Source organism: Fringilla coelebs (assembly GCF_963513975.1).
Source record: "Fringilla coelebs genome assembly, chromosome: 15".
NCBI lineage: Eukaryota > Metazoa > Chordata > Aves > Passeriformes > Fringillidae > Fringilla > Fringilla coelebs.
The window spans coordinates 5265327-5293186 of record NC_140041.1 but is presented as its reverse complement, the minus strand read 5'-3'; the positions used below and the strand labels follow the sequence as shown (position 1 = coordinate 5293186).

The 27860-nt window shown below is 39.0% G+C and overlaps 1 protein-coding gene across 6 annotated transcripts in view; it reads left to right on the top strand.

Annotated features, from left to right (window-relative positions):
• Positions 1 to 27860, top strand: part of TENM2 (teneurin transmembrane protein 2) — a gene marked incomplete at both ends in the record, with an annotated part of 473693 nt that overhangs the window by 381333 nt on the left and 64500 nt on the right. For 3 of the 6 annotated variants that reach the window (XM_084215965.1, XM_084215963.1, XM_084215967.1), the window contains 3 exons: positions 8094 to 8288; positions 13538 to 13738; positions 16347 to 16532. In XM_084215965.1, coding sequence (XP_084072091.1) covers positions 8094 to 8288; positions 13538 to 13738; positions 16347 to 16532 — 582 coding nt within the window. Of the gene's footprint in view, positions 1 to 8093; positions 8289 to 13537; positions 13739 to 16346; positions 16560 to 27860 lie in introns of all 6 variants that reach the window. The other 3 variants (XM_084215964.1, XM_084215962.1, XM_084215966.1) reach the window with 1 other exon arrangement.

Sequence of the window (27860 nt, the reverse complement as noted above, 5' to 3'; positions counted from 1 at the left end):
GTGTGCTGCAGTCAAAGCATTTCATGGAGTAGCTGCTGAACCACCTCATGCCAGTGACAGTAGTTCACAGTTGTTCATTCTCCTGCTTCTGGGTGAATTTCTAGAAGATTATTTCAGCTTGGAAGAGCACAAGCTCTTCCAGCCTAAAAAAGCAACCTAAAAAAGACTTTGTAGATCTTTCTAATTGTCACTGTTCTTAACAAGATTTCAGCCTGATGGGAGTTAGTGAATTTAGTGATCTCTGAAGAGCACCAGACTAGTCAAACACCATTCTTCCTGACTGTGCAAATAGCACATTTGTGGGGCACAAAGAGCAGGTGAGAGAAAACAGTCTTGGATTAATTCAGTTTCTCATTCCAGAATTATTTTCTTGGGCATGATTTTGCTAGGGTGGAGCAGCTTCTCCCAAGGCAAGTAGTATAAAATTAGTGTAAACTGGTAAAAGAGAAACAACATAAATCATGAAGCAGTCCTAGAAGTTATTTCAGATTTTCATATCCACAAAAGAACTTCAGTAAAAACCAATAAGTTTGCAGACAAGTAGTGAAATATGCAGCCAACTGATTGAAAGAGGTTTAAACAGAACATATGAAGGGAAGTGTTGTCAAACAAAACCATTGTATTTTCAGACTACAGCTAATAGATTTATATGTCTTCTAATTTTTTAGAAATGTCTGTGGACAAATACTTGGATATGATAATTAAGGGCAAATATTTGGTGTAATATGGGATGTATAATGAAACAACTTTTTTGTTTATAATATTCATGCAAAGTCTGGAGCTAACATTTTGAATCAAGTTGACAGCAATTAATTTTTTTAATAACTGGACTGATTTTCTAAAATGCAAATGCTTTTGATTCCTTTGGGTATAGTTGATTTTTGGCCATTTAGATTAGGATTGTTCATACATAGTAGGTATGACTTCATTTTAGGAGAAGAGGAACTTGATTGTAGCTTTTGCAGTGAATGTAAAATTATTTGGGGCTTTGGTTGACAGTTGTAGGATTCAACTCTTGCATCAGTAAAATGCATCTTCAGCTGCTTACTTATTAATCTAATTTGTCCATTGAAGAGAAATCAATATGTGTAGTCTAAATGCTGCATATGCATCACCAAAAAAAGACCAAAAAGAGAAAAATGCCAGTACAGTGTGACTCTGCTCTCATCTATCACATTAGGAACCAGGCAGTTGTACACAACATTTGTCTTGGCTCTTTCCTCTATTTCTGCTCCAGTTTGGAGCTGACCTGGAGCACATTTATAGGCTTCAGATTAGGCTGTCAAAAACTGGAATCCATCTTCTTTACATGTTGGCAAAATCATGCATAATCTCTCAGCAGTAGCAGCCTAATCTCTGCTAAAAGGAAGTCCAAGTGTGAGGTATTACAGAGTCTGAATTAATTATCCCCTAGAGGAGCTGCACCCTGAAGGGTCCCTGGTAGGGCTCAGTGCTAAGAAGTTTGACCTACATCTGTCTTCAGTTCAATTCCTGGTGGTCATTGAAAAAAAGGACAACTTTAGTTTCATTATGCAAGTGTGCTTGCATTATCCATTCCTTTTTATAACAAGGAATTTATGCAATTCCATGTCCAAAGAGCATAGCAAGGCTGTCCAAATCAGTTCAGGGAATTTTTGTGACTGAAATTTACTTCCTCCTCCTAAACAGGAGCACCTACAGATAAAAATAAATATTTTTCTTAGGTGTGGCAAAAGTCTGTAGAGTTCAACAAGGACTGAACATGTCTTACATTGGAGCACAAATAGTGTCTTTTCAGAATGCTTTTTTTCTGAATGTGTTTATTTGTTTAGAGCGAAGTAAAGCTGTAATGGCTGAGACCAAAATTCCATTTCATCCAGGATTTCAGCTGTGATGGTGACGTACAGCAGATAGCTGAGGGAGAGTAAAAGTTTTATGTGTCTTTGTTGCTTCTCCATTAAATTCTTCTGGTTCCAGAGGTAGTGTGTGCTGGGACTTTCTACAACAGATGAAGCCTCTGTGTTCAGTAGCCTTTGCAGATTTTCATTCTATGAATTTGTTGAAATTCTATGGTCAATCACAGAATGTTCATCCATGAGTTTTAACTTGTCAATTAATCTTGTTAAAACTGTTTGATGGAACAGTCAGCAGTGCTCAGGCACTGTAGATAATTTCCAAATGCTCTTTTAGTTCAGTCTTAAGGTCATACTTCAACACTCAGTCCTGATTTTCCATACTATTTACATGGTGAACAATCAGCCAAGCTCATATTTTTTGCACTCCAGCTTGGGGTAAGAAAAATGTGGTTTCTGTGCAAGATTGGGTCTTGCAAGCATTATGGATACAACCATTCTGGCCCTTACCCAAATACCATCCCTTGGTGCAGTTTTGTCATGGGCATCTCACCACAAAATTCTGTGATACACACATTAAAAAATTAGATGGGACCAAGAATTTTTCTTCCTCTGCCATGTTTTAAAATTTATATTTGAATGAAAAGCTGAGCTGCTTGCAAAATAAGAATAATTTAAGAGCATTGCTTTTGACCTGGTGCAGGACAAGGGAAGCTTTGTAGATGCAAATTCAAAAACCTTTCCAGTCTGCATAGAAAGAGACTCAAATAATTTTGAAGAGAAATACACGAATTTGTCTATTTTATGAGGAGGAACTGAAAAAAGTCTGCAGTAGAGAACTGACAGTCTAGATCCTAGTGGTAGAGAGCTCTCTGTGCACCAGGGTAATGTTTGCTCTACAGCAAGAGAAACCAAGCCAGAGCTCTGCCTTCCCACCCCATTTGGAGCTTCAAGTAGCAGGGGAAAGCCTCTCAGCCCAGCAGCTGTGTAACTAATCCAAGTTCTTCAACAGCCTCCAAGCATTTGTCTCCTCAGATACCCTTTGCTGGTTTCTTGCCATGCTCTAGAAGAACTGCTCTGGTGAGTATGTGTGTGTGGACACTGGAGGGGGGTGCAAGGAGTGTGTGCACAGACTGCAGCTGGGACACAAAAGCTGGTGGCTTTTACTGCCAGAATCTTTGGGCATGATCCCTGGCCATCTCTGCTCCTCATCTGTGTGTAACAGGCTGTTACCAAATCACCTTTCCTCATGCATCAGGGAATATGAACATTACTCCAAAATACTCTTTAGAGAGAGAACTTTTAGAGGGATGTTTGGCTTGTCTTTCCTGCTGCATCAATGTTCTCAAATACGTGCAGGACTCAAGGGTCTTCAGTGTCTGTTCATCAGCTGAGCCCCATGTTAAAATGTTAGTCTGATTTTATTCAAATACAAGTAAAGGGCATAATCCCATAACCAAAGAACATCAAAGGTTAATAGGTGTTGTCTTATCCAGACCTCACTCAGGACATATACCTTTGGGCCTAAGTTGCCTGAGTGTTGCCATAACTACTCCTGAAGATCTCTGTCCACCTTTTGCTAGTGCTGGTGTAAGATATGCAATCTCTCTCTCTATAGAAATGAGATGGAGCTTGGTTGTCCCATTACATAAACCACCTTCCTTCACATTGCTTCATCAGACTTTGAGCAATCAGTTCTGTCCTGGACCAGGAGCTGCCCACTTCCCATGGGGAAACACAAACAGTCCTAGATAACAAGAAATCTAGAATATTATTGAGTTTTCACATCAGCTGAAGCTTCCAGGATGTAAAATGAGGGTGGACTGGTTTGGAGCTCATCCTGCAGCAATATGATCTAGGAAATAGGCATAGCAGAACTCTGTTTAGGCTACCTGCTCCTGTTCTCTGTAAAAAAGCAGCTTGAGTCTCTCTCTCCCTCACACAGACTATAAACCCATAGCAGAAATAGTAATGAAGAGCTAGTCATTACTGCAGTGACAAGCCAGCTTATTGTAATAACCTAGACCCTCTTGCATTCTTGCTTACATGTTTCTCCTGCAATCTTAGCGACATAGCAGTCTAGGAAATGCTAAAATCTGTCCCAGAATCTGTCATTTTTCTTATTCTCAGTGATATTCCTGTAGTTTACAGAATAACTCCAGCAGAGGGTTGTAGATCAAACTGTGGCTTTAAGTTGCAAGTCAGCTGTATCCGCTTCATCCCTAAGGTTAAGTGACAGATTCTCTTGTTTGTCCAGAGTCAGTTCTGGTGTCACTGGCACTGTGACTGCCCTGGCAAACCCCTGAAGGCAGATTTCTGTTCAGCTTACAGACAAGCAGCACAAGGACTGAATAGATCCCTGTACCACAGCAAGACCTTTGACCTGATAGAAACATGAAGAGAGGCATGAAAAGCTGTGACATGGCTTTCAGCTTTTCTTAAATTCCTGAAGCACCACAGTAGAGTTGCGGAGCACTAAAAAAAATTCTGTGGGAGCTCTTCAGCCCAAGACCCAGCACCATCCAGTAACCTTTCCTCTGCAGTGCCAGGCTCTGGTATCCCAGAAGCTGAACCATGCAAATCCAGGTCAACAGCAGGAGCTAAGAATGGTTTCTCAACAGACAAGTTCCAAATAGCAGATACACATTCCCCTTTAGCAGGACTACAGTTACCCATTGCTTAGTGAGACTTAGGGACAAAGCAAGCAGAGAAGTGATGTTACAGCAGGTGTCTGGCACAGAATTACAGGTCCAGACCTCTCTAGCTAGGTCTAGACTGGTCATAGTTGAGTGGCTTAGATGTTTTTGTTGTTTTGGTTTTCTCTTACTTGTTTTTAAAATGGTTTGTTTCTGCTTAGTCCCTCTTTCAAGGTAGTGTGCTGTTTAAACAGAGTTATTGTCTTTGAGTTTTCATGCCAGAGAGGTCTGCAGAATAGAAATCCTTTCAGGAGTTGATTCACATGTTGGTCTGTAAAACAGGAAAACAAGAAGAGCTGTTCTTCACTTGTATCCAGCTTGTGAGTCAGCTTTAAGTTTTTGTCCTTATAACTACTTGAACAAATGTGGTTTCTCCAAAGAAACTGCCTAATGCCCACGGATTCCTTTAGCCTTCCTGGGACCGGTTCTTTCCATGCTGCTTTATCACAGCGTGGTGAAGAGCTGGGTGGGCTCAGCAAGTGTGTCCTAGTGCAGTTGGGGAATCCACACAGAGAAACCATCAGCAATGACAGCTCTGGTTCTCTGCAGTGCTGTGCAAACATGGAGAGGATTTGCATCCAGCATTATTTACTTCCTTCTGTGGTGGACTTCACCGAAGGGACTGCAGGCTTAACCACCCCATACAGGAGCTGAGGGGGGCCTTGTCATACAGACAGAGAGATTTTTTGTGTTAAAGTGAGTTCCAATTAAAAGACCAGGGTCTGTACAGTGTTTCAATGTGCAAGATGACACCAAGAAACTCGACACTCATGATCACTCCAGGTCTTCAGGACAGGCTGCTTTCCGATCACTTGCCCAAAATCCTCTACACTATAGAAAGAGAGCAGGACATAAATTATTACCTTCCTTATTTGAGAACATGTATCAGTGTCAGCCCAAAACAAGCCTTCAAATTGCAGTGAAATTGAGAGTTACAGACAAAGATCTTCATTGCCAAAAGTGGGAGTGGTGCTGGGTTGATCCTTTCTTTCTAGCTCACCTGGTGACTTGCAGGAGCTGCACACCTGATCAGGGAGAGGCTGTGCTGGGAGCTGAGCCAGGCTCCTCAGGGGAACATGCAGCCTGAAGGAATAGCCATGCAGCATTCAAGTTGCTGTTAGTTCAGTGTGTGGTACATCATGGAAAGGTGTTTGATGCTGAGGTGCAAAAAGATGTAGGATAGACTGTTCTGGAGTGCAGTCTGGGGGCAGTTTGTCTGTGGGGTATTTCAGTACAAGCTGGGTGAGTAAACTTAGCTCAGAAACCAGCTGCTGAAAGCAAAACCAGCAGAAATTTAGCATCAACTTTTTCACTGAACTCAGTAAAGCACTTGCGAACATATACCACATCTGAAATGAAAATGTTGCTTGTTGCAGCAGACCTCTCATTAGGGTAGAAATGAGCCAAGACACAGACTCTCATTTAACAACATGAAAAGGGTCCCAGTTTATTCTTCTTTACTGTTCAGCCATCCTGACTCTGACCACAGCAAGCTCCTACTGGTGGCTTCTCTGACAGACCCTGACTGCTGGCTGTTCCTGCTGGAATGTGACTGCGAGTGTTTCCTTGCTGCCTCTGACCACAGAGGCTCAACTATGACTGCAGGCTCCAACAGCAGGCTCTAAGTCCATCAGACCCTGACAGATCTTCTGCAGCAGCAGCTCTCTTCCTTGTTTTGTTCTTCTTTGTGTCTCTCTGGATCTTTTCCTTTCCTTCAGGGCTCCTCTACCCCCAGGCTCTCCCTGACCAGCCAGCCCACCCCTTCTGTCACACTTATCTTTATTAGTCACAGCTGTGACCCATTAAGGGCAAGGCTGTTTTTCTTCTCTAGTAATTAGTACAGCTGTGAATTACCAGGGGCGAGGGCAGTTGTAATCCCTTCTGCTACACCTGTAGTTGCTGATGGAAATTATATCTTATTCAAATTTCTGTTCATTTTTGCATAAGAAAACATCTGGACAAAACTTATAGTAAGAGAGAACACCAGGAATGAAGTAGAATGAAGTCCTCTTGCTACCAAAGGATGGATAATATGGATCTAAGACATAGGAGCAGTAGCAAACCTGAAACTTCAGCATAGACTTTGATATTGTTCTACTGTAGAAGAAAAATAGGCCAAAAAATACTATACATATTATATGACATACAGCCCATTAATCTGTAGTTTTAATTGAAATAATTCTCAGCACTCAAAATTTTAGCTAACATTTCAGGTTAGAAATCTGAATTTTATTTTTTCTCATCAATTTTTTCACCTATCAAATCAGAAAATTCACCAAAAAATCTGTCCTGAAATGTGTTTCTGCAGCAGATCAATGGGACAGCTAAGATTAATAAGGATTGCAGGGCTGAACAATGGAGAAGTTGAATAACTGGACCATTGCACATTTCTTTGTAGGAAATCAATTGCTTGGGTTCTTCTTGATCATTGGGGTTAAAGGGATAATAGAAGCCAAGAAGGCATTAGGACCTTTTAATGATTAATAGTAGCTTTTGAGTATATTTTTGGCACTGTAACACCGGGTGTTCATTTCTAATTACTTTGAAGAGGGAAAAGACAGGGAAATACTTTTCTGTCTTTATCAAACTGCATCAGAGAGAAGAGCACAAAAGTGCTCCAAGCTTTTCTTAAAGGCTCACTTCATTACTCCCATTTTCTGTTATTTCTCTGGGGTGTTTTCCATTTCTCTGGCTAGTGACCACACAGTCTTTAACAGGCCCAGAATTTCACAGATTGCCATGTTCCCAAGGGGGACATGAGCACACAGGAGTGAATATGACTTAGGGAAAACATTTATATGCACCTGGGTTTTAATCAACCACTTGTTTCTTTCCATTGCTCTGCATATGTACAACATCTGATTCCTGGCACCCAAGACCTACTGACTACTTTTATTATTCATAGCTTCATTTTATTTGCATAAATGAATATTTGCAGAGAATGTCTTACCCCCTTAATAACACAGTAGTGAGGGGTAAGGGTTAATGGTGCTTTCTTGCCAGTACACAGAGGGTAAAAGCTGTCACTGGGATTCAGGGAAACAAGGCTCAGCAGGGATAGGGTGTCAAGGTGTAGTAGCTAAAAGCTTGTGTCAGTCTTGTGTTCAAGGTTCTTACTGAAAACCAAAGGTCTAAAAAAGTTTGGGGACATTACATAAAGAAGTGTTATGGTAGAAGAGAAATGCCATATAATAAGCTGTTGTAGGGACTGAATGTTTTGTGTTCTCTCTATGAAAATTGGATGTTTCCTAGAGAAACAAAGCAGAGTAATGTCAAACTCAAATCTGTTCCCATTACCCCGTTAGTCATACAAAACATTATCAGTATTCTCCAAAGAATAGGAGTTGTATTCTCAGAATGCCCAACACATATGTGCTTTATTAAATAGCAATCAAATTATTTGTTTGGGAAATGAAGAACTGAACCACTGCGAATTATCTTGGATGTTTTTCCTCAGTAAATGAACATATTTGAGTATAAGTATTTGGTAGTGGATTTTTAGTGCACTTTTACACAACTACATGCATGACCCTGTGTGTTGTTTTTCTTTCCTTCCGTTTTCCAGCTGCCTGCCCCGTTCTGTGCAGTGGCAATGGTCAGTACTCCAAAGGCACCTGCTTGTGCTACAGTGGCTGGAAAGGCCCAGAATGTGACGTGCCCATCAGCCAGTGCATCGACCCCTCGTGTGGAGGTCATGGCTCCTGCATCGAGGGGAACTGTGTCTGTTCTGTGGGCTATAAAGGAGAAAACTGTGAGGAAGGTAGGATATTTATTTTCTCTGTTGTTAGTTTGTTTGCTGGGTTTGGGAGTGATTTAATGGCTAGGAAAAAAGGAAAGAATGGAATGAAAATCTAGGCATGAAACTGCTCTAGCAGGTAAAAGAGGGTAAAAACGTAGTCCACCACAATTTTACTGATCTATCAGAGTTCAGACAAAACTTCAGGCCTTCTGTATACATTGCTTTGCAGTATTAAGAGTGTCTGCCACAAGTAAACCTGAAAAATTCCTTTGTTGAAGAGCAAAGAAAAATCTTTTCTTATGGATGATGTTTACTGAACAATTTAGTTGCGAAATGCAGAGGAAAAAGGAGAAGTGGTAGACAAAATTGTATAGCTTCAACTTCACACAAAGCACGTATCAATCTCTATTAAGACAGAAAGTGATGAAAAGTATTTGAAAGACTTGGATATCCATGCTACTTAGAGACTTAATGTGGGGCAAATTACTCCTGTTGGCTGCAATCATATGGGATTAAGGAAAGGTAGATGGCACACACGAACAATAACTGTCCTTTAAATGCAGAAAAGCTTTTCAGATTCCAAGTGTCCAATTCCTTGAGTATGTAGAATGAACAAACTTTTTAAAATACCCCTTGCAAAATGTGGTCATAGATTAAGCTCAATAATGGTTGTTTTCTGTTAGAATGCACAATGTAAATTGGACTGCTTTTCTTTTTAAAATATATTACTGTGCTCCAGGGTTTATTAATCCTCCAAACAGAGAAGCAGCTTCAGTACTGAAGTGATAGGGCTGGGATATCATGCTGTTAGGGCTGAGGAGTCTCTCTGGATTATTCTGAACGGGTTGCAGAGCTGTATTGATACTGTGTGTATCAATTTTCATCTCACCCTATAGTGAACAGCTGTCTCTCCCATCAGAAAAGAAAGGGAAGAAAACTCTGGATAAACAAACCACTAAGGGTTTTATTGTCATCACCTTTAGGACAAGATCTGGCATTAGTCTGAGTGAACTTGTGGTAAAAGGAAAAAACAAAGAAACCAAGGATCCTTGCTGGTGGGACTGCAATTGTTTGTTCAGTTCATTCCTACTACCTTCTTCCACTAAATCCTCTCAACACTGGTTGTTAGAGCTTTTCTCCAGAATTCAGTTGATCCCAAGAGTTTTCATGTTGTTTTTAATGGATTACAGTTTAAACTATATCCAGAAAATGCTGTAATATCTTTTTATCTGAAATTCCTTGCTTTAACTATCACTCTCATGAAAATCAAAGATGGAAAAGACTGTCTTTAACATGCTCTACAGCACCCAATCTATTCCCCAGGACTGCAGAACCTCTCTTTCTGGTACTAACTGCAATTGCTTGCTTGGTCTCATTAAGTTTTATACATTTCATTGTATTTTCTGTTGTTGTATAAATGCTTGTGTTATTAGAGAGATTATGGTAGATAGCCTAAAATGATCTTTGTTTCATTTAATTCAGGAAATTTTACCTTGCAAGCCATTCCTCCATCACTTTGATTGTAATTTCCAGGTACTTGCATGGAATTCTCTCTCTGCTTTCAGCTTAGAATGGCTGTGGTCTCTCTGGGCCATGGATCTATCTGCCTTGGATCCCCAAACTCCTGTAAGAGAAATAGGCTCCTGTAGTGCTTAATCCATTTTATCCTCAGGTGAATGTTTGGAATGGTGAAGCAGAGACATCAGCAGCTCCAGAGAATTTTCTAGAAAAAGCCAGTGCAGGGCTTTTTGCAAAGGTATTGGGTTAACTCCAGCCAAAATTGGGAGCACAACAAATCTGTCAGTCAACAGAGCTTTTTGGGAGGTGAATGGCTATGTGAGATGAAAGGATATACATTATTTAATCAACACTGTGCTTGGAAGGATAAGTTTCTTCCTAAAAAGATAAATGGATTACAAAGGCAGGAGGTATTGATTGCAAACTTGGAAGGGGCCAATAACATGATGAGAAAGGTTAAAGCAACCTTTTGCATATATGATTGGGCAATAAATAAGTCAATGAATTAATTTTCAAATAAATAAAAATCAACCACCATGTTTCTACTCTAAAATTCCATTTATTTTGTACATATTTCTCACATTAATTCAAGTGCTATGGGAGAAAGGGTACACTATGAAGTGGTGTCTGTCTAATTAATCATCTATTCTTAGTTAAAGTTTTTGCCTGAATAGAAATTTTACACTTTTAAATGGTAGAATGATAGAAATAATATTTCTGTATTTCTATATAATATATGAGATCTCCTCTATTGATTTGAACTTCCAAAAGGAATGGCAAAGGTTGATTCATTTGCCATTTTCCAGCTAGGCTATTGAATTAGAATAAGTGGGTCAGCAATTTTTTTTTTTTCTTCCCAATAGCTTTTTATTTCTGATATTCATCATGGTTATATTGTTCAAACAATTTACCTGAAATGAAAGTGACACCAAAATCAATATTTTTGATGCACAATTTTTGCAGCATAAACACTGTTTTTCTATTAACAAATTTGCACAGAAGATGGAGTGGGGTATTTGTCAGGCTTCATTCAGTCTACTTTGGTGGGGGGACACAAGTGAAATTGCCAAATTAGGTTAAGTTAAGGGTGGTTTTCTTGTCACTTTCCTGGTTGAGTCATTTTTCAATGACATTTAACTTCGTAAGTGTAATTCATGGCTCTTTGGGGACTTCATGGTACATATTGTTCAGAAAACTCCTTGACCTCCTTTTTGTCCTTAAGGATATAAATTGCTTTCAGTACCTTTTTTTTGTCAAATCTACAGAGGACCCAACACTAAATGAGCTCTAATGATCTGAGCTGCCAGGGGGCTGTGAGTTCCAAGCCTAAGATACTTGCTAAGGTGCATTCTCCTTTGTTTAAACACCAAAGAGGGTCCGTGTATAAAAATCCTGATTAAATACCATTGTAAACCCTGCTACACCTCAGGGCCAGAACCTCTGCAACACAAGTCAGTGCAGTTCTGTTGCAGGTAATCACATTATGCTAATTTCAGCAGCGAGGATCTGGCCCGAGATGATAACTCTGAGCATGTATTAAAATAGAACAAGATTGGAGCTCAGAGTAAAAACTCTCCTCAGTTTAAACTTTGAAAGCTGCTTCTTACCCAGATGATAGAACAAAACAGCTGTAAAGCACATTTGTCTAGAACAAAGGACAAAGGTGTTTAGTGTGTTATCCTGTAAAACAAGAGAAATTGGGGGCTTAGGGCATTGATAGGCTCATTCTGTAGAAATAAATCAAAGCTGCATGAGCACTGTAATTCAGGATAGAGGGAAGACAGTTAATTTATGTAGCAGAAGGTGGTGTTTTTCCTGTGCTCCACATTCCTTTCATTAGCGCTTTCATCTGAGAAGGAAGATGATCCATTCCTGACAAGAAGAGTACATTATGATTTATCATTATCTCCTAAAGTTAGCTATCCTATATCGATGTTATACATGTACTACCCTTCTACATTTTCTGTTAAAATATATATTCTAAAAAAAATCAGAACAGACCAAATGTAGGAGGAAAGTAACCTTCATCTTTAAAGTAGATTGACCTAAGCTTTTGTGTACTTCTTTATTCAATCAGACTGTTTTATCACAGCTCTGTATCCGTTGAGTTCAACAGCAGTTGTACAAAAGACTGTGAACTTCAGACAGGTTATAATTGGCTAAGCACAAAGAAGAAGTAACAATACAGGACAAGCACTCTGTGTAATTTAAAACAGTTTATGAATTTATCAACTTTGAGGTGAACCACAAACCAATCTTGGTTTACTTATAAATACAAAATTTTATTATAATATTTTCATATCCAATTAACTCAGCTTTAAATCTTAAAGAAAAAAACGAAAAGCAAACCCAAAATGATAACCCAATGTCATCATTAAAATGAAAATCTTGTGAGAAATTTTACAGTAATTTCTTCCTGTACTACTGTATTCTGAATTCTATACTACTGTATTCTGATAACTCATTTTATTGCATCTCTAAATGCACCTCTGTCCTCTGCCTCTATCTAATCTATATACTTCCTTTAAATGTTCTACAACTAAATAAAATAGTTTGACAAGGCTCTTCATTTATAGAAAAGTTGAGATTTGAAAGATCAAGTATTGTTCACATCAGGTGGAGTAAAAATGTCTCTGCCTTAATTTAGAAGGATCAGTTTGGAAAAGATGAGAGATAAATCACTTTCATTACAAACCCAGATCTTCCTGGAGCAGTGAGAGAGAATGCAAATCATTCTTGGTCCTGCTGTTGTGAGCTAATATATACCAGTCATGAGATGAATTCAAGTTATTTAAGACATGAATTTGACCTTGACCTTCAATTCCATAGCAAAAGGTACTTGGTAAAGCCTCCATGTGGGTATTGGCAGTAAAGCATAGTATTGTTATACAGATTCATGATATAAATTAAAAATTTGGAAACTCAATGTTACTGATAAAGTTCATTTGAAAGACAACTTGTAACATTCCTTTATACCTTTATAGGACTGAAATAGCAACTGAAATTCCATTGCATCATTTTCCATCATAACTATTTTCACTTTGTTGTTTCTGGGATGAAATCCATATCTGTATCTGGTTTTACTTCTTTAAGAGAAACAATCTCCTGGTTTAGAATATGTGTTGAAGTAACCAGGGCTCTCAGTTTCACAGCTCAGCTACTAATGGACCATGGATCAGACATTCAGAAGTGCCTGAATGATTAAGTCTAAAGGAAGCTGAAAGCCACTGGCATTCTGACTTCTGTGTACTTGAAGTGGCTGTCCTAATGTTCAAACAATGCTCTGACATTCTAATAGTAATAATACCAGTTTTTATAAAGACTCCAAATAAAAAGTCCTTTAAAACTGCAGATTATTAACTTATTTTGTACTTGAAATACAGTACATGAGTCATTGGAGCTTCAGTATATTTCAGAAGAAATGTCTCCAGGTTTATGTGTGGAACTCTGACTATATATATATATATATATATATATATATATATATATATATATTTAAGTACTATTTTTAAGTCTTCATGCTTCTCCACCACAGCATTCCTGCAGTAAACTGTCATTGCACAGTCCAACTGTGTTTGATTTATTTAATATAAAATGTAAATTACTCAATTTCCCATTCTCAGACCAGGTACTTGGATGACTCCTTCAATTTGCTTTGTTTATCACCCGTCCAGACTTTCCAGAGCACATTTTCCAAACCCCCCCTGGTGTGAAGTGACCCTTCTGGACACGTTTTCTGTTTCCTCCTGCAGTGGACTGCTTGGACCCGACGTGCTCCAACCACGGGGTGTGTGTGAACGGGGAGTGCCTGTGCAGCCCGGGCTGGGGAGGCGTGAGCTGCGAGCTGCCGCGCGCGCAGTGCCCCGAGCAGTGCAGCGGGCACGGCTCCTACCTGCCCGACACGGGGCTCTGCACCTGCGACCCCAACTGGATGGGCCCCGACTGCTCCGTTGGTAAGATGTCACCCTGGCACTGAGAATGGCACAGGAACAGGAGGGAGGCACTGCTGCAGAGAGAGCAAAGGAGGCTTTATTCGAGAGAACCGCGCGGTTTATATAGAGTGACGCGATAGATTCTGTTTGATTGGCTAACTAACAAAAACACCTTTCTCATACACTGTCCTTGAGAAGAACAGAAAGACAAAGTAGAAAAACACCACCTGCAGATTGTTTATACTTAACAATTTATCACATCCTTACAACTCCCTAAAAATTCTCACAAGCCGCTGTGCGAAACGCTTGACCTTTCTCTCTCTCTGTCCCTTGGCCCCTTCTCTCTCTCTGTCCCTTCTCCCTTTCTCTCTCTCTGTCCCTTCTCCCTTTCTCTCTCTCTGTCCCTTGGCCCTTTCTCTCTCTCTGTCCCATGGCATCCACAGTAAGAAAAAGGTTTTTTTCCCTCATTTTGCAATCATGTTGCTGTTTTGTTCAAAGGTTAATGCCTATGGCGAGTTTGAAATGCGTTAATAATGGGGAAAGTTGTCTTTGTTACACAATTGGGCTTGTTTCATTTTGTTGGGAAGAACTGTGGATATACTTATATATATTTTTGCATAACATTTTTAATTTGGTTAAGAGTTTGTGTTTTGTTCTAACACTGATTCTTTTTTAGAGTGAAAAAGTTACATAAGTGTACTTCTGTTTCCCAACTGTAAATGAAAATGTGCCATCATTTATGAGAAAAAAAATACAGGGAATTTTGCTTTTACATTTTCAGTTGAACCTTGGGATGGTGCTGTAGGTCAAAACCAAGTGTCTCAAAACACTGGAGACAAATGGAGACAAATATTTACATTTTTCACAGTTATTCAGTTATTTCCTAAGGTTAATCAGCTGGAATACCCTACCAGTGACATGAATATCAAGATGTGTTTTCTGCTTATGGATAAGCAGTCAGAAAAATTCAAGAATGAGTGTTTTGCTGCCATTTTATTTAGTGATGTGTGGGGCAAAACTCCCTTCTGCTTATCTGAAACTTCAGCTGGCAGAGAGCAGTAGAATTTTTTGAGTGAGACACCAGATATCTGACCATGTTAGTAATAGGAATACAAAATCTCTCCTTGGAAAGTGACTTTTACCCATCATTCTAAATGACCCTGAATTGCTGCCATTCTGTGCCAAATGAGTTTTAGGTGAGTTTCAGTCTCAATTCTTAGCAAATCAATATCTGTCAGAATCACCAAAGGTCCAGGTTTGAGTGGAGCAGAGCCACCTGCTCGCCTCCTTTGCTGTTGGGGACAGCACCTCTGACACATGCTTGTGTCTGCGTGGAGGGTGCAGCTCTGCAGCTCTGTGCAGTGCACATTAGCAGGTTTTGTTAAAGTGACACCTTGGAGTGGCTACCTAGAACAGAGGCTGGACAAGGGTAAGAGAATATTTATTAAAGACCTTCTACAGATGCACCTTGGGCAGTCAAAATCCTCTGAGAGGGACTGCACCCAGGATGGACAATGGTCACGAGTTGTTCAGACAATTTTAAGTTTGGTCCATTTACATATCAGGGGTAGTGAAGTCATATTCCCCCAGTTTGCTCCCCCCCAGTTCACTTTTGTTTATACTTTTCATGGCCTTGAATTTCAGGTCTAGAGAATTGTTTCATCTGACCAAAATTTGTGGGCAGTAGCTAAACTTTACATGGAGTTTAGACTTACGTACTGACGCAGTACAGGATTTGAAAAATAGAAAGCCGTTTATATTAAAAATATATAAAGGCATTTATATTTAAAAAAGTTAAAATATAAGTCTCAGAATCTCTGCTGGTCAGAGTGACTCTGAGATATGTACAAGCCTCTTTTCCCAGCCCAGCAGTCAAAGAAAGAGTCAGGATTCTTCTGTTTTGTTCTCAAGGTTGTTTATTATTTCTTATCTATAACATTCTTTCTCCAACCTGCCTAGGTCTGTCTGGCAGGTTGGGTTGAGGCACACTGGCCGCCCTCAGGGTGGTGTTATCTTTTTATGCTAAAAATTACATGTGCATAATTTACCATAACTTCCCAATCCCTATCACCCATGTTAAACAGTGAGCTTCTACCTTAAACCAATCCAAAAGTGCCAGCATCACCCAGAAGATGGAGGCTAGAAAGAAGGACAGGGTACGCCCAGATTCCTCCATCTTGGGACCCCGAGCCCCTATTCTAAAAACCCCAAAATTCTACTTTTCACCCTGTGACTATCATTCTACTTAAACTTTCATGGCTTGTAAATCCTCATATAAGGTTGGTAATTTTTTCAATGGGTCACAATCAAAGTCACAGGCATCTTGGGCTCTGTGCCAAGGTCTCTGAGCCCCCTGGCAGAGGCTTGAGCCATCCAGGACAGTCAGAGGAATTTCCTGGGTTCCAACATATAAAAGCATTTATATTAAAAAGATAAAAATATAAAGGCATTTGAAAAACCTTAAGGTATCAAAGCGACTTCTAATTTAGTTTGCTTTAATATAAAATTAAATGCCGGCTTTCATCAGAATGGAGCAGGCCAGCTTTTGGGAGTGCAGTTTTGAGCAGAGGTGCTGCTGGGGTGCTGCCTGGGCGCTGAGGCTGGCTGTGACTGCTGTTCTCTCTCCTAGAAGTGTGCTCGGTGGACTGTGGCACGCACGGCGTGTGCATCGGCGGGGCCTGTCGCTGCGAGGAGGGCTGGACGGGAGCGGGCTGTGACCAGCGTGTGTGCCACCCCCGCTGCACCGAGCACGGGACTTGTAAAGATGGGAAGTGTGAATGCAGAGAGGGCTGGAATGGGGAGCACTGCACCATTGGTAGGCAAACGACAGGCACCGAAACAGGCACATATTGCTTTCTTTTCATAAATCGTAGAGACATAGTTACTGTCGTGGACTGTAATGGGCTGTTCCCTTAAGGACCCAGGTGCTCTCAGATATCAAGCCTGACTCAAAATGTGTTGGGGGAAACGCACGTAGGCTCTTGGAATCATTTCAAATCAGTAACAATGATTTTTATAGATTTTTTTTCTTTTTATAGAGAAAAAAACCATACAAAACCAGCGCAACAACAAATTCCACATTAGTAGGTAAAGATGGAAAAAACGGTACCATGTGTGTTATCAACAAATAAAACACTTGGTACTATGAATGATATCTCATGAGCCTGAATGATTTTCAAACCTAGCTAAGGATTCCTTTGTGTGAATGGCCTCTTTTTCAATTTCCCAGTCTGACCCATCCATGCTCTCCTGCTGTTGTACATCACATGTGAAACACAGCCCACAGCAGCACCCAGAGCAGGGTCAGTGCTGGGGAATGTGTGTTCCTGCTGCTACAGGAGCAGCTCCCTGGCACTCTCCCATGCTGTGCTGGCTCTGCTGCTTGCATAGGGACAGTGCCAGCCCTTGGGCTGCTGTGACCCTCTTCCCTGAGAGCCTGCAGCTCACTGCAGCATCAGCATCACAATCTCAGCTGGGCTCTGCCAGCCTGGGAAGTTCAAAAAGGTCATCCTTACACAAAGCAATGATGTTCTGTCCTCTCAATTACCCTGCTTGAAAATTTACTCGAAAGAGGAATTAATTGTTCCTAAGTGAAGCTCTTTATTTTGTCTCTACAAGCAGTCAGGCACTCTATCTGGATTGTTTTGAAAATTTACTCAGAGGAGAAAACTGGTATTTTCTCTGAGCTATAATAAAAAATGGGAAATTCTCAGTGGTCACATGCCTTCTGAGAAGTCTGAGCAGATTTTTCTGGAACAAGAGCATCCCATCTACTGAGACTGTGAGGTTCAGGCAACTGTGCTTTTCTCCAGAGAGTTTTTGGAGAACTGTGAAGTATGCCTTAGAAGAAATCTGATGAGTCCAAATCCAGAGTCATGTTTTCATTATCTTAAGGTGGTGAATTTAAGAAAGGAGTAGGTCACTTGAGATTTTTGTGGCAGTCAGGGACCCTAATGGGACAGTCCTATTACAAGTGAATTGTTATTTCTTTACTTAAACGTATGGTGAGATCCTTGCATCCCTCAAGCTGTTTTTGTTTTTCATTCCCCTCTGATTTCTCTTTGGATATACAAACCGTTTCCAACACACACGAGTTGGAAACTAAAAGTATACTCCTATTGGAGAGATTAAAAAAACCAAAAAAAAAAAAAAAAAGAGAAAAATGGATACATATTTCCAGGGCATATCCTTTGATGTTGTGGTGCTGCATGCCTCCTCCACACTGTGCTAATATGATTTAAATCAAAGCTTTTATGACTGAACACTTTGTGACCAGCACAGATGCAGAGTGTTTTTTTCATAATTGCTTTCAGACTTCCATCATATCAACATACCTCTGGTAGATTAATCCAGGCATTTTGTTTTCAAAGTTCTTCCCAGATCCTTACAAAATGCCTAGTAAATAATTTTTTCATTAAATTCTGTAATAATTGCTTATTTCAGAAGTTGATGTTTCGCACAAAATCTGTTTTGCTTTATAATCTCTTAGTAATGTGCCGATGTTCAGAAGTAATTAGTGTATGTAAAGTCTTCATTACTGTGCAGACAAAAAGATGCCTTTTACCAAGATCTCAAAGTAGGCTGAAAACTGCAGGCTGAACTAGTGAACTCTGAAGTGAGATTTTAAACCTAATTTTCAGAGCTTTGAACTAGATATCTTCCTTATTATTGATGTGTGTAATCAATTCTTTCCAGAGGAAGGGTGATATTTCTAAAGTGATTAAAATATGCATAAGCTTTTTTTATTTGGTGTGTATTACACAGATTTCCTTGAAACTTAATGGGGTCCTGCCTGTGGCAAAGATGAGACTTAGTGCAAAACATTCAGGTGTGCCCTTCTAGTTATCTTGGATGAAGTTTGTGCAGTCAGAAGTTGTCTGTTGCATGCAGACAGGGATTCTTGTGACAGGCCTGTATCAGTAAGAATTTTCTCGTGGTCGTGTCCTGAGGCCATTTACAAAAGCACAAAGGCTGATGGCAGGAAGGGGATTGAGTTCAGAGGGACAACTCAGTGTGACCCCACTGGTTCGTGTTACATGGAGCTGAAGCACAGAGTTCAGAGGGAAAGGATGGTAAAAATGATTTCTGTCAGTATTGGTACAAAATTTCTAGAAGTTACAGCTGGAAAATTTGTGCTTAGAGTGAATTGATGCTTTGGTACAATGATGAGTTAAAGATGTTTTAAATGTTGGTGTGAAGAACTAAAGTGCACTTAAGTTTTACAGGAGCTCAGTGTCAGAGTACTGCCTTTATGGGTTTCAGCTGCAAGTTTGACACAGCATTTAATGTCAGAATTACTGAGGAGTGTCTGCCTAAAAAGATGCCACCAATTAGTCCTTTCTGAAAGGTACCTGAAAACTGCACAGGCTATTTGTCCTAAGGCAGGAAATGCAAATCCTGTAGGAGAGGTTATTTACCCTGAATTTCTATTTTTGCTACACCTAGTCTGAAATGAAGTCAACAGAAAAACTTGCTTTGATTCCAGTGACTTTAGTCCAAGTCCACTTAGAACAAATTGATCAATGAGGAAGAAAAGGAGATTTCTATATAAAAACAATTTTCTTTTGTTTGTGTTTCTTTACCAGTTTCTTTGTGCTATATTTACATGGCAGTGGAAAAGAAATCATCATAGCAACCTGGAGGTATCCAAGTTCATTCAGGAAATTTTATCCTATTTAATATCAAATGAGGCTTTAATAGATGCTTGACAGAATGCACACTCCTTTGTCATTTCACTGTTGAGTATCTAAGCTCAAAAGTTTTAATAGAAATGCAATTTTTTTCTCTGTTTTACCTGGTTAAAGAAAAGCACTCAGAAAATCCTCCCAGAACAGCAGTGTGAGCTCAGTGTCAGCACAGTGTTTGTGCAAAGCAGCTTTTGCCTGTGTGCTATAGAATTACGTGTAAGAATCAATGCAAATAAAAATGCTTGCAGGTTCCAAGTTACTCAGATTTTGATAAATCTATATCCAAATAATATAAAACTGAAAGGAGTCTGGTCTTGCTCGGCTGCTTTTTGAAGCAGAGCAGAACTTCAGTTCACGTTGCTACTTCAGGTAAGAAAAGAAATTGCTTACTGGAGTGGTGATAAAGAAAATTAATCTTTTCCCAGTGCAAAAATAGACCTGTCAGGATATGTTTATTAAGTGATTACTATTCATTGATTGCAATTATGGAGGAAGTTATAACTAAATAATAGAGGGTAATCTAGATGAAAAAAATATTGGAAAACTAATAACAAAGTGAAAGAAAGGTATAGAAGTTGTTAATCTTGAACCCATTTCATGACAGAAATTTAAGATGGAGGATTCAGCTTTTCCTTAAATCATCTGAATGTTTTTTAAAATATGCTGTTATAAAACAGATCTGTTACTTTCACTGAAAATAATATCTGGATGTTTAAAACTGTTGTTTTTAAATGCTTGCAGAGGATGTTCTGCATATAAACTGTCAAGATAGCATTCCAAGGACAGTGTGATATATGTGGAGATCTTATGAAACAGTCAGAAATACCATTTTAAAAGTGTAATTCCATCTGTAATTCATATCCTTAGAGCATGGTCTCTTATTAAGTTATTGGTAAAAATCTCACTGGGAGACCAGTGAAAGCAGGATTTTATCCTAAATATTTACAAGTAAAATTTAAATGTCTGCAAATGGATCTTTTAAGGCGAGCTCTGACCAGAAGGTGATATGTGAGGTTTTCTTTGTGGCTGCCTGTCAGATTCCCAAGCCTTGCCCTTGTCTCCATGTTCTCCATTAGAGGTAGGTTAAGCACTCCTTTTTAGACAGAAAGTGGGAAAAAATTGTACTCAAGGCTATTTGGTAATATGGATAGTCTGCTACAGATTTTGATCCAAAGAGTTCTTATCTTTTATGTTCTTTATTTAAATTATTTTTATGCTAATGAGCTATATCCCTGGAACAGACATTGAAGCTGAGCCTCCACCTGCCTGCCTGCCTGACAAAACACAAGCAGGTGATGAGTCCATCTCTTCAGGCTATGCTTGGGTTCATTTAGCTTAGAAAAGACCCTTAAGATCATCAAGTCCAGCCACAAACCTCACACTGTTCTGGCCTTGGTAGTGCTTTCTGAAATGTAACTCCAGAGCTGAGGATCAGCAACTTTCCCCCAGTGGGTCCTTGGCCCTAAAACTGTCAAAATTGGAGAACAAGTTCCTTAGTGAAGAAGGAGTTTGGAAATCTGTATTAGCTCTGTATCTTATCTTCTATGTTTCCAAGGTCTTGAATAAAGGAGAAAGATTTGAAAAAAGCTAATTCTGCCACCTACATGGTGGAAAAGGACCTAATATTTTCAGATGCATAAAAATTACAGAAAAAAAGAAAGGACTTTGTGTCTAGGATGATTAAGAAGTTTAAGTTATAGTACAAAATATTTGTGTTAGGAAAAAACATGTTACCAATAAATGAAAAACTGAAGGAGGTTGTGCAAGCAAATTATGAATTCCTCATCAATGGAGATTTTAGTGTCCATTTAGACAAACATTAGTCAGGAATAACAGAGGTAATTCATCCTGCCCTGGGGCAGCAGCCTCACCAGAAATCATTGAACTCTGTGAGCTCTCTTCCAGTCTCCTTTTAAATGAGCTTAGGAGGAAGCATTCCTTCTAAGGAGTTTATTTTTAATGGCCTACCTTAAGAGCTGTACTGTCATTCCCTTCAAGAATCCAATGCCACTGTTGGAAGTAGAATTGATAATTTATCCAGCCAGGGAGACTGATCTATGTGTTCTGTATTTGTAGAACAATGGGTTGTCAATGTGGATATTGAGCCACTCTGAAACATCCACACAAACTCACACCCAGTAGGGAAATACTTTAAATACTCTCCCTTTAAAGGTGAACACTATGTGTTCCATATTCCACCTCTTGTTCTAATAAAAAATTGTTTACTAAAAACTTTTTTCCCCTGAGTGCTTTGGGATGACCTTTCCAGCTTTGACACATGTTTATATTTTCTATCAGCTGGATGGAATGCCACAAGTGTAAAGATTTAGTTCTTTACCTCATCATGGACTCAATAATCAATGGAAACATTAATAATGTGGCATTGTGTTATCTTTGGATATAGGCAAGATATTTTTGTCCCCTGATAATGCTCTTTGTGTCAAAGATTTTTTTTCTTCTACTACTGATTTCTCTTGTTGTAATTACAAGGGTAATGATTCAAAGATGAGGCAATTTTCAGGAGAGATGGAAAGCGTGTGGGAGGAGGCAGTGGAAAGCCATCGTATCTGACAAAGAGCAATTTCGAAGGAGCTAGATATATTAGACTTCTCCAATGGATTTCTAACTTAAAATTAATCTGTAACAGTTTATAACCTATCAAGGCATAAAAAACCCTCTAACAACGATGACAGGAATTTAGATTGCACGCTCTGAGGAGGGAGGAACACTTTTTTTTTTCATTTTATTTGAAAAATGCATAGAATATTTAGGTCATGACCACTTTTCATTACTGCAGATGTTGAAATATGCTGGTAATATATATATGATGACATGACCAAAAATGTTGGAGCTGTTGGCTGCTCCTGAATATGCAGTTTCTAGTTCATCACAGTTATCCCACCTGGAAGCAGATTTCTCCTGATGCAGCCTTTTGGGAGCATTCTTTGGGGTTTAAGAGTTGTTCCCCCTGTGCCTCCTCAGCAAAGCAGAGGAGCAGCAGGTACCTCATCAGGCAACCTGAGAGATTCTCAGTTATTTCTGTCACTCACTGCTCATCATCCACATTTTCTCTTCCATCATTCAAACACAGAGAGACTCAAAAGGTAGAAATGTTCCTCATAGGGTGGAATTTTGGGAACATATGTTGTGTCATGTTCCATTTTATAACCAAAGCCAAGGAAATGTACTCATCACTTGGATAAATAAATGTTCATCTAATTCAGCATCTCTGTGCTTCAGTCAAGGTTGGAGTTCCTGGTAAATAAATATCTGGTAAATAAATTTCTTCCTGGGAATCTGATGCTTCTTATCTTTCCCAGCTACATTTGCTATTGAGGTGCTTTGTTGGTTGCCTCATCTTTGTCATCTTTTATTTCTGAATAAAATCTCTTGGCTGTAGGGTCCCAGATTCCATGCTATGTAGATGGTTCTTGCTAGGGAGTGTCTGGTTCTGGTTTGTAACTTTGCAAATTCCTATGCTGAAAACTGAAATATACCAGCTACTTTTGTGGATCAGGGATGAGGAAACTTTGGAAATAATTTCTGTAGCACTAAAGAATCCTGAGCTACAATGTGAATCCACTTAATTTTATCATAGCTGAGCAAGGTAGCTGATTATGAATACTTGGAAAGAAGCATTCTGTGTAGAGATTTATGTATAGTGAGTGGTTTGACTTTCAAGGAGTTTAGAAAAAGAATTCCTTTTCATTTGCAGAATTTACAGGGGGCAGCTGGGGATCTTTTTTGGCTGAAAGGCAAGCTTATTCATGAGGAAGAACTTTCCTGTTTGCATTCTTTGCTGAGGGCTTCCTGTAAATGATTGAAACATGTCACTGCTCGGTGTCAGAACACTTGAGTAGCTTTTTTCTTTCTCTTTTTACAGGATATTTGCAGAACATGACCTTATTTCTTTCCTTTCTAGCCCAAAAAATTTAATGAGTATGTTTTCAGCTAAACTTCCTGCATTTTGTCTGGTACTTCAAAGGTGTACCCAGAAGATCCTGGTGAATAGTTTCCCAAACTAAAACCACATTTCTTTTTTTTTCCTTTTGGAGGGGTTTTTCATGAGTTATATTGATTTTCTGGCCAATTCTTGAACTCTTAAAAGACCACAAAAAGTGAGGGAGGGCAATCAATCAGGGAGCTGATCTAACTTTTGAAAGGGCAGAGCCGATTATGCTGTTCCTAGCAGTATTCCAGGAGCCAGACAATCTTCTCTTCTCCTGCAGATAATATTTTCTGTATTATTTTGTACCCTGTGGTGTCAAGCAGAGCTTCAGCAAGGGAGTGAATTACACAATGTTGCTGGAAACAAAACAACAAAGCCACGGGAGTGCTTGTGAGAGGTCAGTGGCATGGATTGTATGGAGACAGAAAGGTAGAGCTGGATCCTGAGAAACAGACATGTATATACATATATATAATATTTATACCTATAAGAAAGAAATACAAAAGAGAACAATAGCTGTCCATGCTTTTGAGACCTGCTGTTCTTATTCCTGTTAAAGATACCTTTTTCTTGATCACTTCCATTCTTGCTTATACATTCTCAAGGTATCTTTCCTGCGTCTTCAGTATCAGTTTCACATAACCTTTCATGCTTGAAGATGCAAATAAAGTCAAATGTGTTTTGCCTGACTGCTGCAAACTCGGTGGAATAATATTTCAGATGCAAAGCTTTGCAAAGGGTTTTGTTGGGGTTTTTTTTTCCCAGCTTCTTGCCAATTTAGTATCAAATTAATAGTAGGATGCATTATAAGTTAGAGACTTGTCTTCCTAAGATATTTGATGCTTTTGAAATTATCTGCTCAATATTTTCTTAGTTTAATGTTGTATTAAAAATATTAATGTCAGAAATAAAAAGGAAAAAATGGTCTCTGTAGAACCTCTGAGGTGTCAGTTCAGGATTTTGCTGTGTGATCTATTTAGGGCTTCGGGGAAAAATGAAACTATTGAAAGGCTTCTCTTTAAGCTGTCAGCTCTCTCTTGTGCAGTAACTACTCACTGAGGATGAATACACACTGATGCTGAATATTGATACATCCTTCTTTCACTAAAAGCCCTTACTTAGACAGTTTTTTAACAGATCTTAAGGAATGAATATGGGGACTTGTTCAGAGCACCAGTTACGAGGTATCATGAGCCATTCTTATTGAAGAAAGTTTTTACAAAATTTATGTTATCCAGCTCTTTTCTCTTGTTCCTGCTTTCTTTCCATCCCTGTTCTGACCTGCTTATGAAGTGCTCAATAGGATAATGATGCTTCTGGAGATTATTCCTATGTGTGGCCTCAGCCTATTTCATTTTACATATAGCCTTTCTATACATATAAAAAGAAGCAAAGTTTGCTGTCCAACGGAAATCATCATATAATATAATATATCTCATTTGCCCAAAGAAATTGCAAACATAATTTGGGTTACTGAAATGTAAGAGCTGAATACAAACTTGAGTATTCTTAAAGGCATTTGGGTCTGATATTTTAGCCCATTTTCATCTCTTCACGTTGAAAGTGAAAATAATTGGAATAATCCTGAGGTTGCTATTGCCTGATTTATAGCTGCCAAGAAATTGTGCCCAACTGAGTAGATTTCTACAATTTCCAGCACATTCTACTGTCGTGTTTTCAGTGATGTGGTGTTGATTGACATATTACTGTCCATCTCAGGCTGTCAGTTGTCTTCAAAACACATCCATGCTGGGATAGATGGAGACAAAGCAGTGCTGGTGTCTCATTAATCAGCAGTTCAGAGCCGGGCTGCTGAAAGCCAGAGGAAAAGCAGGACATGATATATTGAGGTTGCTGTGTTTGTCATCATCCCCTCTTCATTCACTAACGGGATTAGAGCAGAAAGGATTCATGGCCCAGCTGTTCCCTGAGGATTTTCAACTCTGAGACCTGACCCTAAGCACTGCACACTTAAATATTTCACTCAAAAAAAGTACCTCTCTTAAACACTTAAGCAGTTTTCATGGAAAAGCAGCAAGTTTGCTTTCATGAAGGATTTGCTGTGACATGGATCAAAACATTATCCTTAATGAAAATTTAGGCAGGGGAGACATGGCTGTCTGCTTATCCACATAAAGCTTCTCTCCCTCTCACTCTACAACACTTAAAAGATATTTTTACTCCTGCCTTACTGTGATCAGCCAGCTGTGTGGCCCTTGAGTGGTGTCTGACATCTGGGATGGATTTTCTTGTGGTGGCTCTCTGGTTTTTGGGAGCTGAGCAACGAGTCCCAGCTGTTCAGGTGTCAAACAGTCTCTGGCTTCTCTCCAATGTGGTTTGCAAAGCTGCCCCCAAGTCCTGCCCCCCTCACTTGCCTTCCTCTGTTCCACAGTGCCTCTTCAAAGGTGTCCTGCATTCTGACACTAGAGAGCCATCATTTTGACGAACAACCATCTAAGTTTATTGCTTTTTTCCTAATCCCACTGTATCTTTAGTTCTATTTGTAGTTTTTAACAGTCCAGTGCAGAGCAGTTTGATCAAACTCAGCATCAATAGACTGTATCCTGCTTTTAAAATGCTGTAAAACAAGATACCATCAAAATAGCTGCGAGAAAAGGTTTAGATATTTCTTTTTAAATGTTCTGGCTTGATTAGGGTAGATTGAACTACATGAGCTAATAGTTAATTGTTCATATATTTGAAAAGTATAAACACTTCTAGCATTTCAGTATATTTTTACATGAACCCATATGAAGATTAATTTCTTCTCTGTTTAATTATAAAATTTCAGATGAATTTTTTTTAGGTAAGTGTTGGAAGACTAAAGTTATTCAAGAGTTTGAAAAATAAATAAGATTCATATTTCAGCTAGACCATATATGTTTTAGTTTTCCTTCAAATAGTTTTTTAAGGTATTGAAAAACTGAGCCAAAGAACTATGATGCATCAAGGTGCAGTCCCTGTTCTGAAGAGAATTAGTAGGGATAATAACTTTGGTGTCTAAGAAGCAAATATAAGGATGCAATTGTGATTAAAACCATTCTTTTTAATTAAAAACTAAATCAGTTTGTAGTGGAGAATATTACTAGGTTGCTAGGTTGTGATTTTAGGTTAGAAGCAATACTAAGAGGACAATTATCCAAAAGCACAAATTAACAACAACAACAACAAAAAAATGTGTTTAGGAACAGCATTTTTTTCCTGGATCATGGTGGTTTATTGATTTTAAAAGTGGTGCTGCTTCAAATACTGTGATTTTCCAATTGTTAGGAATCATAAGGCATTGCTGAGTTTCTTGTGGAAGGAGCTCCTCAAGGATAGCACTGAAGCTATTTTTGTAACTTCAGCATGTACAAACACAAACCCCTAAATGTCCCAGAAGATGCTGATTCTCCTAAAAACACAGACACATTAGTACAGATGAGAGAACTGACTTTTTGTTTAAACCACTGGGAATTCCAGACAGTAGAACTGAGTCCCTGATGTAGCATCCACCTTTCAGCACAGTTTAAATATAAACTGTTCTGACTGCTTTCCATTCCATAAAGCAAGGCAAAATGTGTGTATGCTGCCTTACAGACCACTTATCTCTCAAACTAAGAGGAATTAGCATTATAGCATTCAGTCCTACAGAGGAAGACAGTGTGCTCAGAATGAAGTACTTCTGTAAAAAAAGAATGTTTCTCTTCCCCTTCCATAATTTATTTTCAAATTGCAGAATCCCTTGCATTTGGACCATAAAGGTATTGCTGTAAGCAGAAAGCCATGAATCATCATTTGTTGTTGAAAAGTGAATTAATTTGTTAAAATCTTTGCAGATTCTGATTAATACTTTCTTTTCCTTTTAAGAGTAGTTTTATAACAGCAGAGGAAAAGCAGTAGCAATGTGCCTTTTCTTGTTTCAGAAGCAATTGAAAAGATGCTTTAGATTTAAGATAGAAAATCACTGCATAGAGTTTGTTAGGATTCTGAAATGAAGGTTAACTTTGCTCCCATGTGGCTTTGCTAACAGCTGAATCAGAGTGGGGGGAGTAGAGTGACACAGATTTTTAGATACAATTCATCTTTTTATTGGCTTTGGAATAGGGGTAAAACTGCTTTTTTGTTCCTGTCTCCCTTGGATCATTATTAATTGATTCTTTATCATGGAACCAATCCATATATATCTTCAGTGTGTCCTGGGAATGTTTGAAACTTCTTTTTTTTCCAAAATAAGTCAGAAATATTGATTTAGAATGGAGAAAGCCTGCCATATTTAGAGAACAGGGCATCAAGGTCAAGGTCACCCTGTTTGTGAAGGCTGAATGGACGCTGGCAGAGTTTTCATTGGAATATTTTGTTATATATTCCATAACAATTTTGATTGCTTGTGTGCTGAATAAAAAAGTGAATTAAAATCACTCAGACCCACCCTTAATTATAAACAGTGCTTCATATACTTGATCAAAAGGGTTAATTAGCAATGAAATATCACCCAGCAGACTTTTTGGATACACTGAAAAGTCTC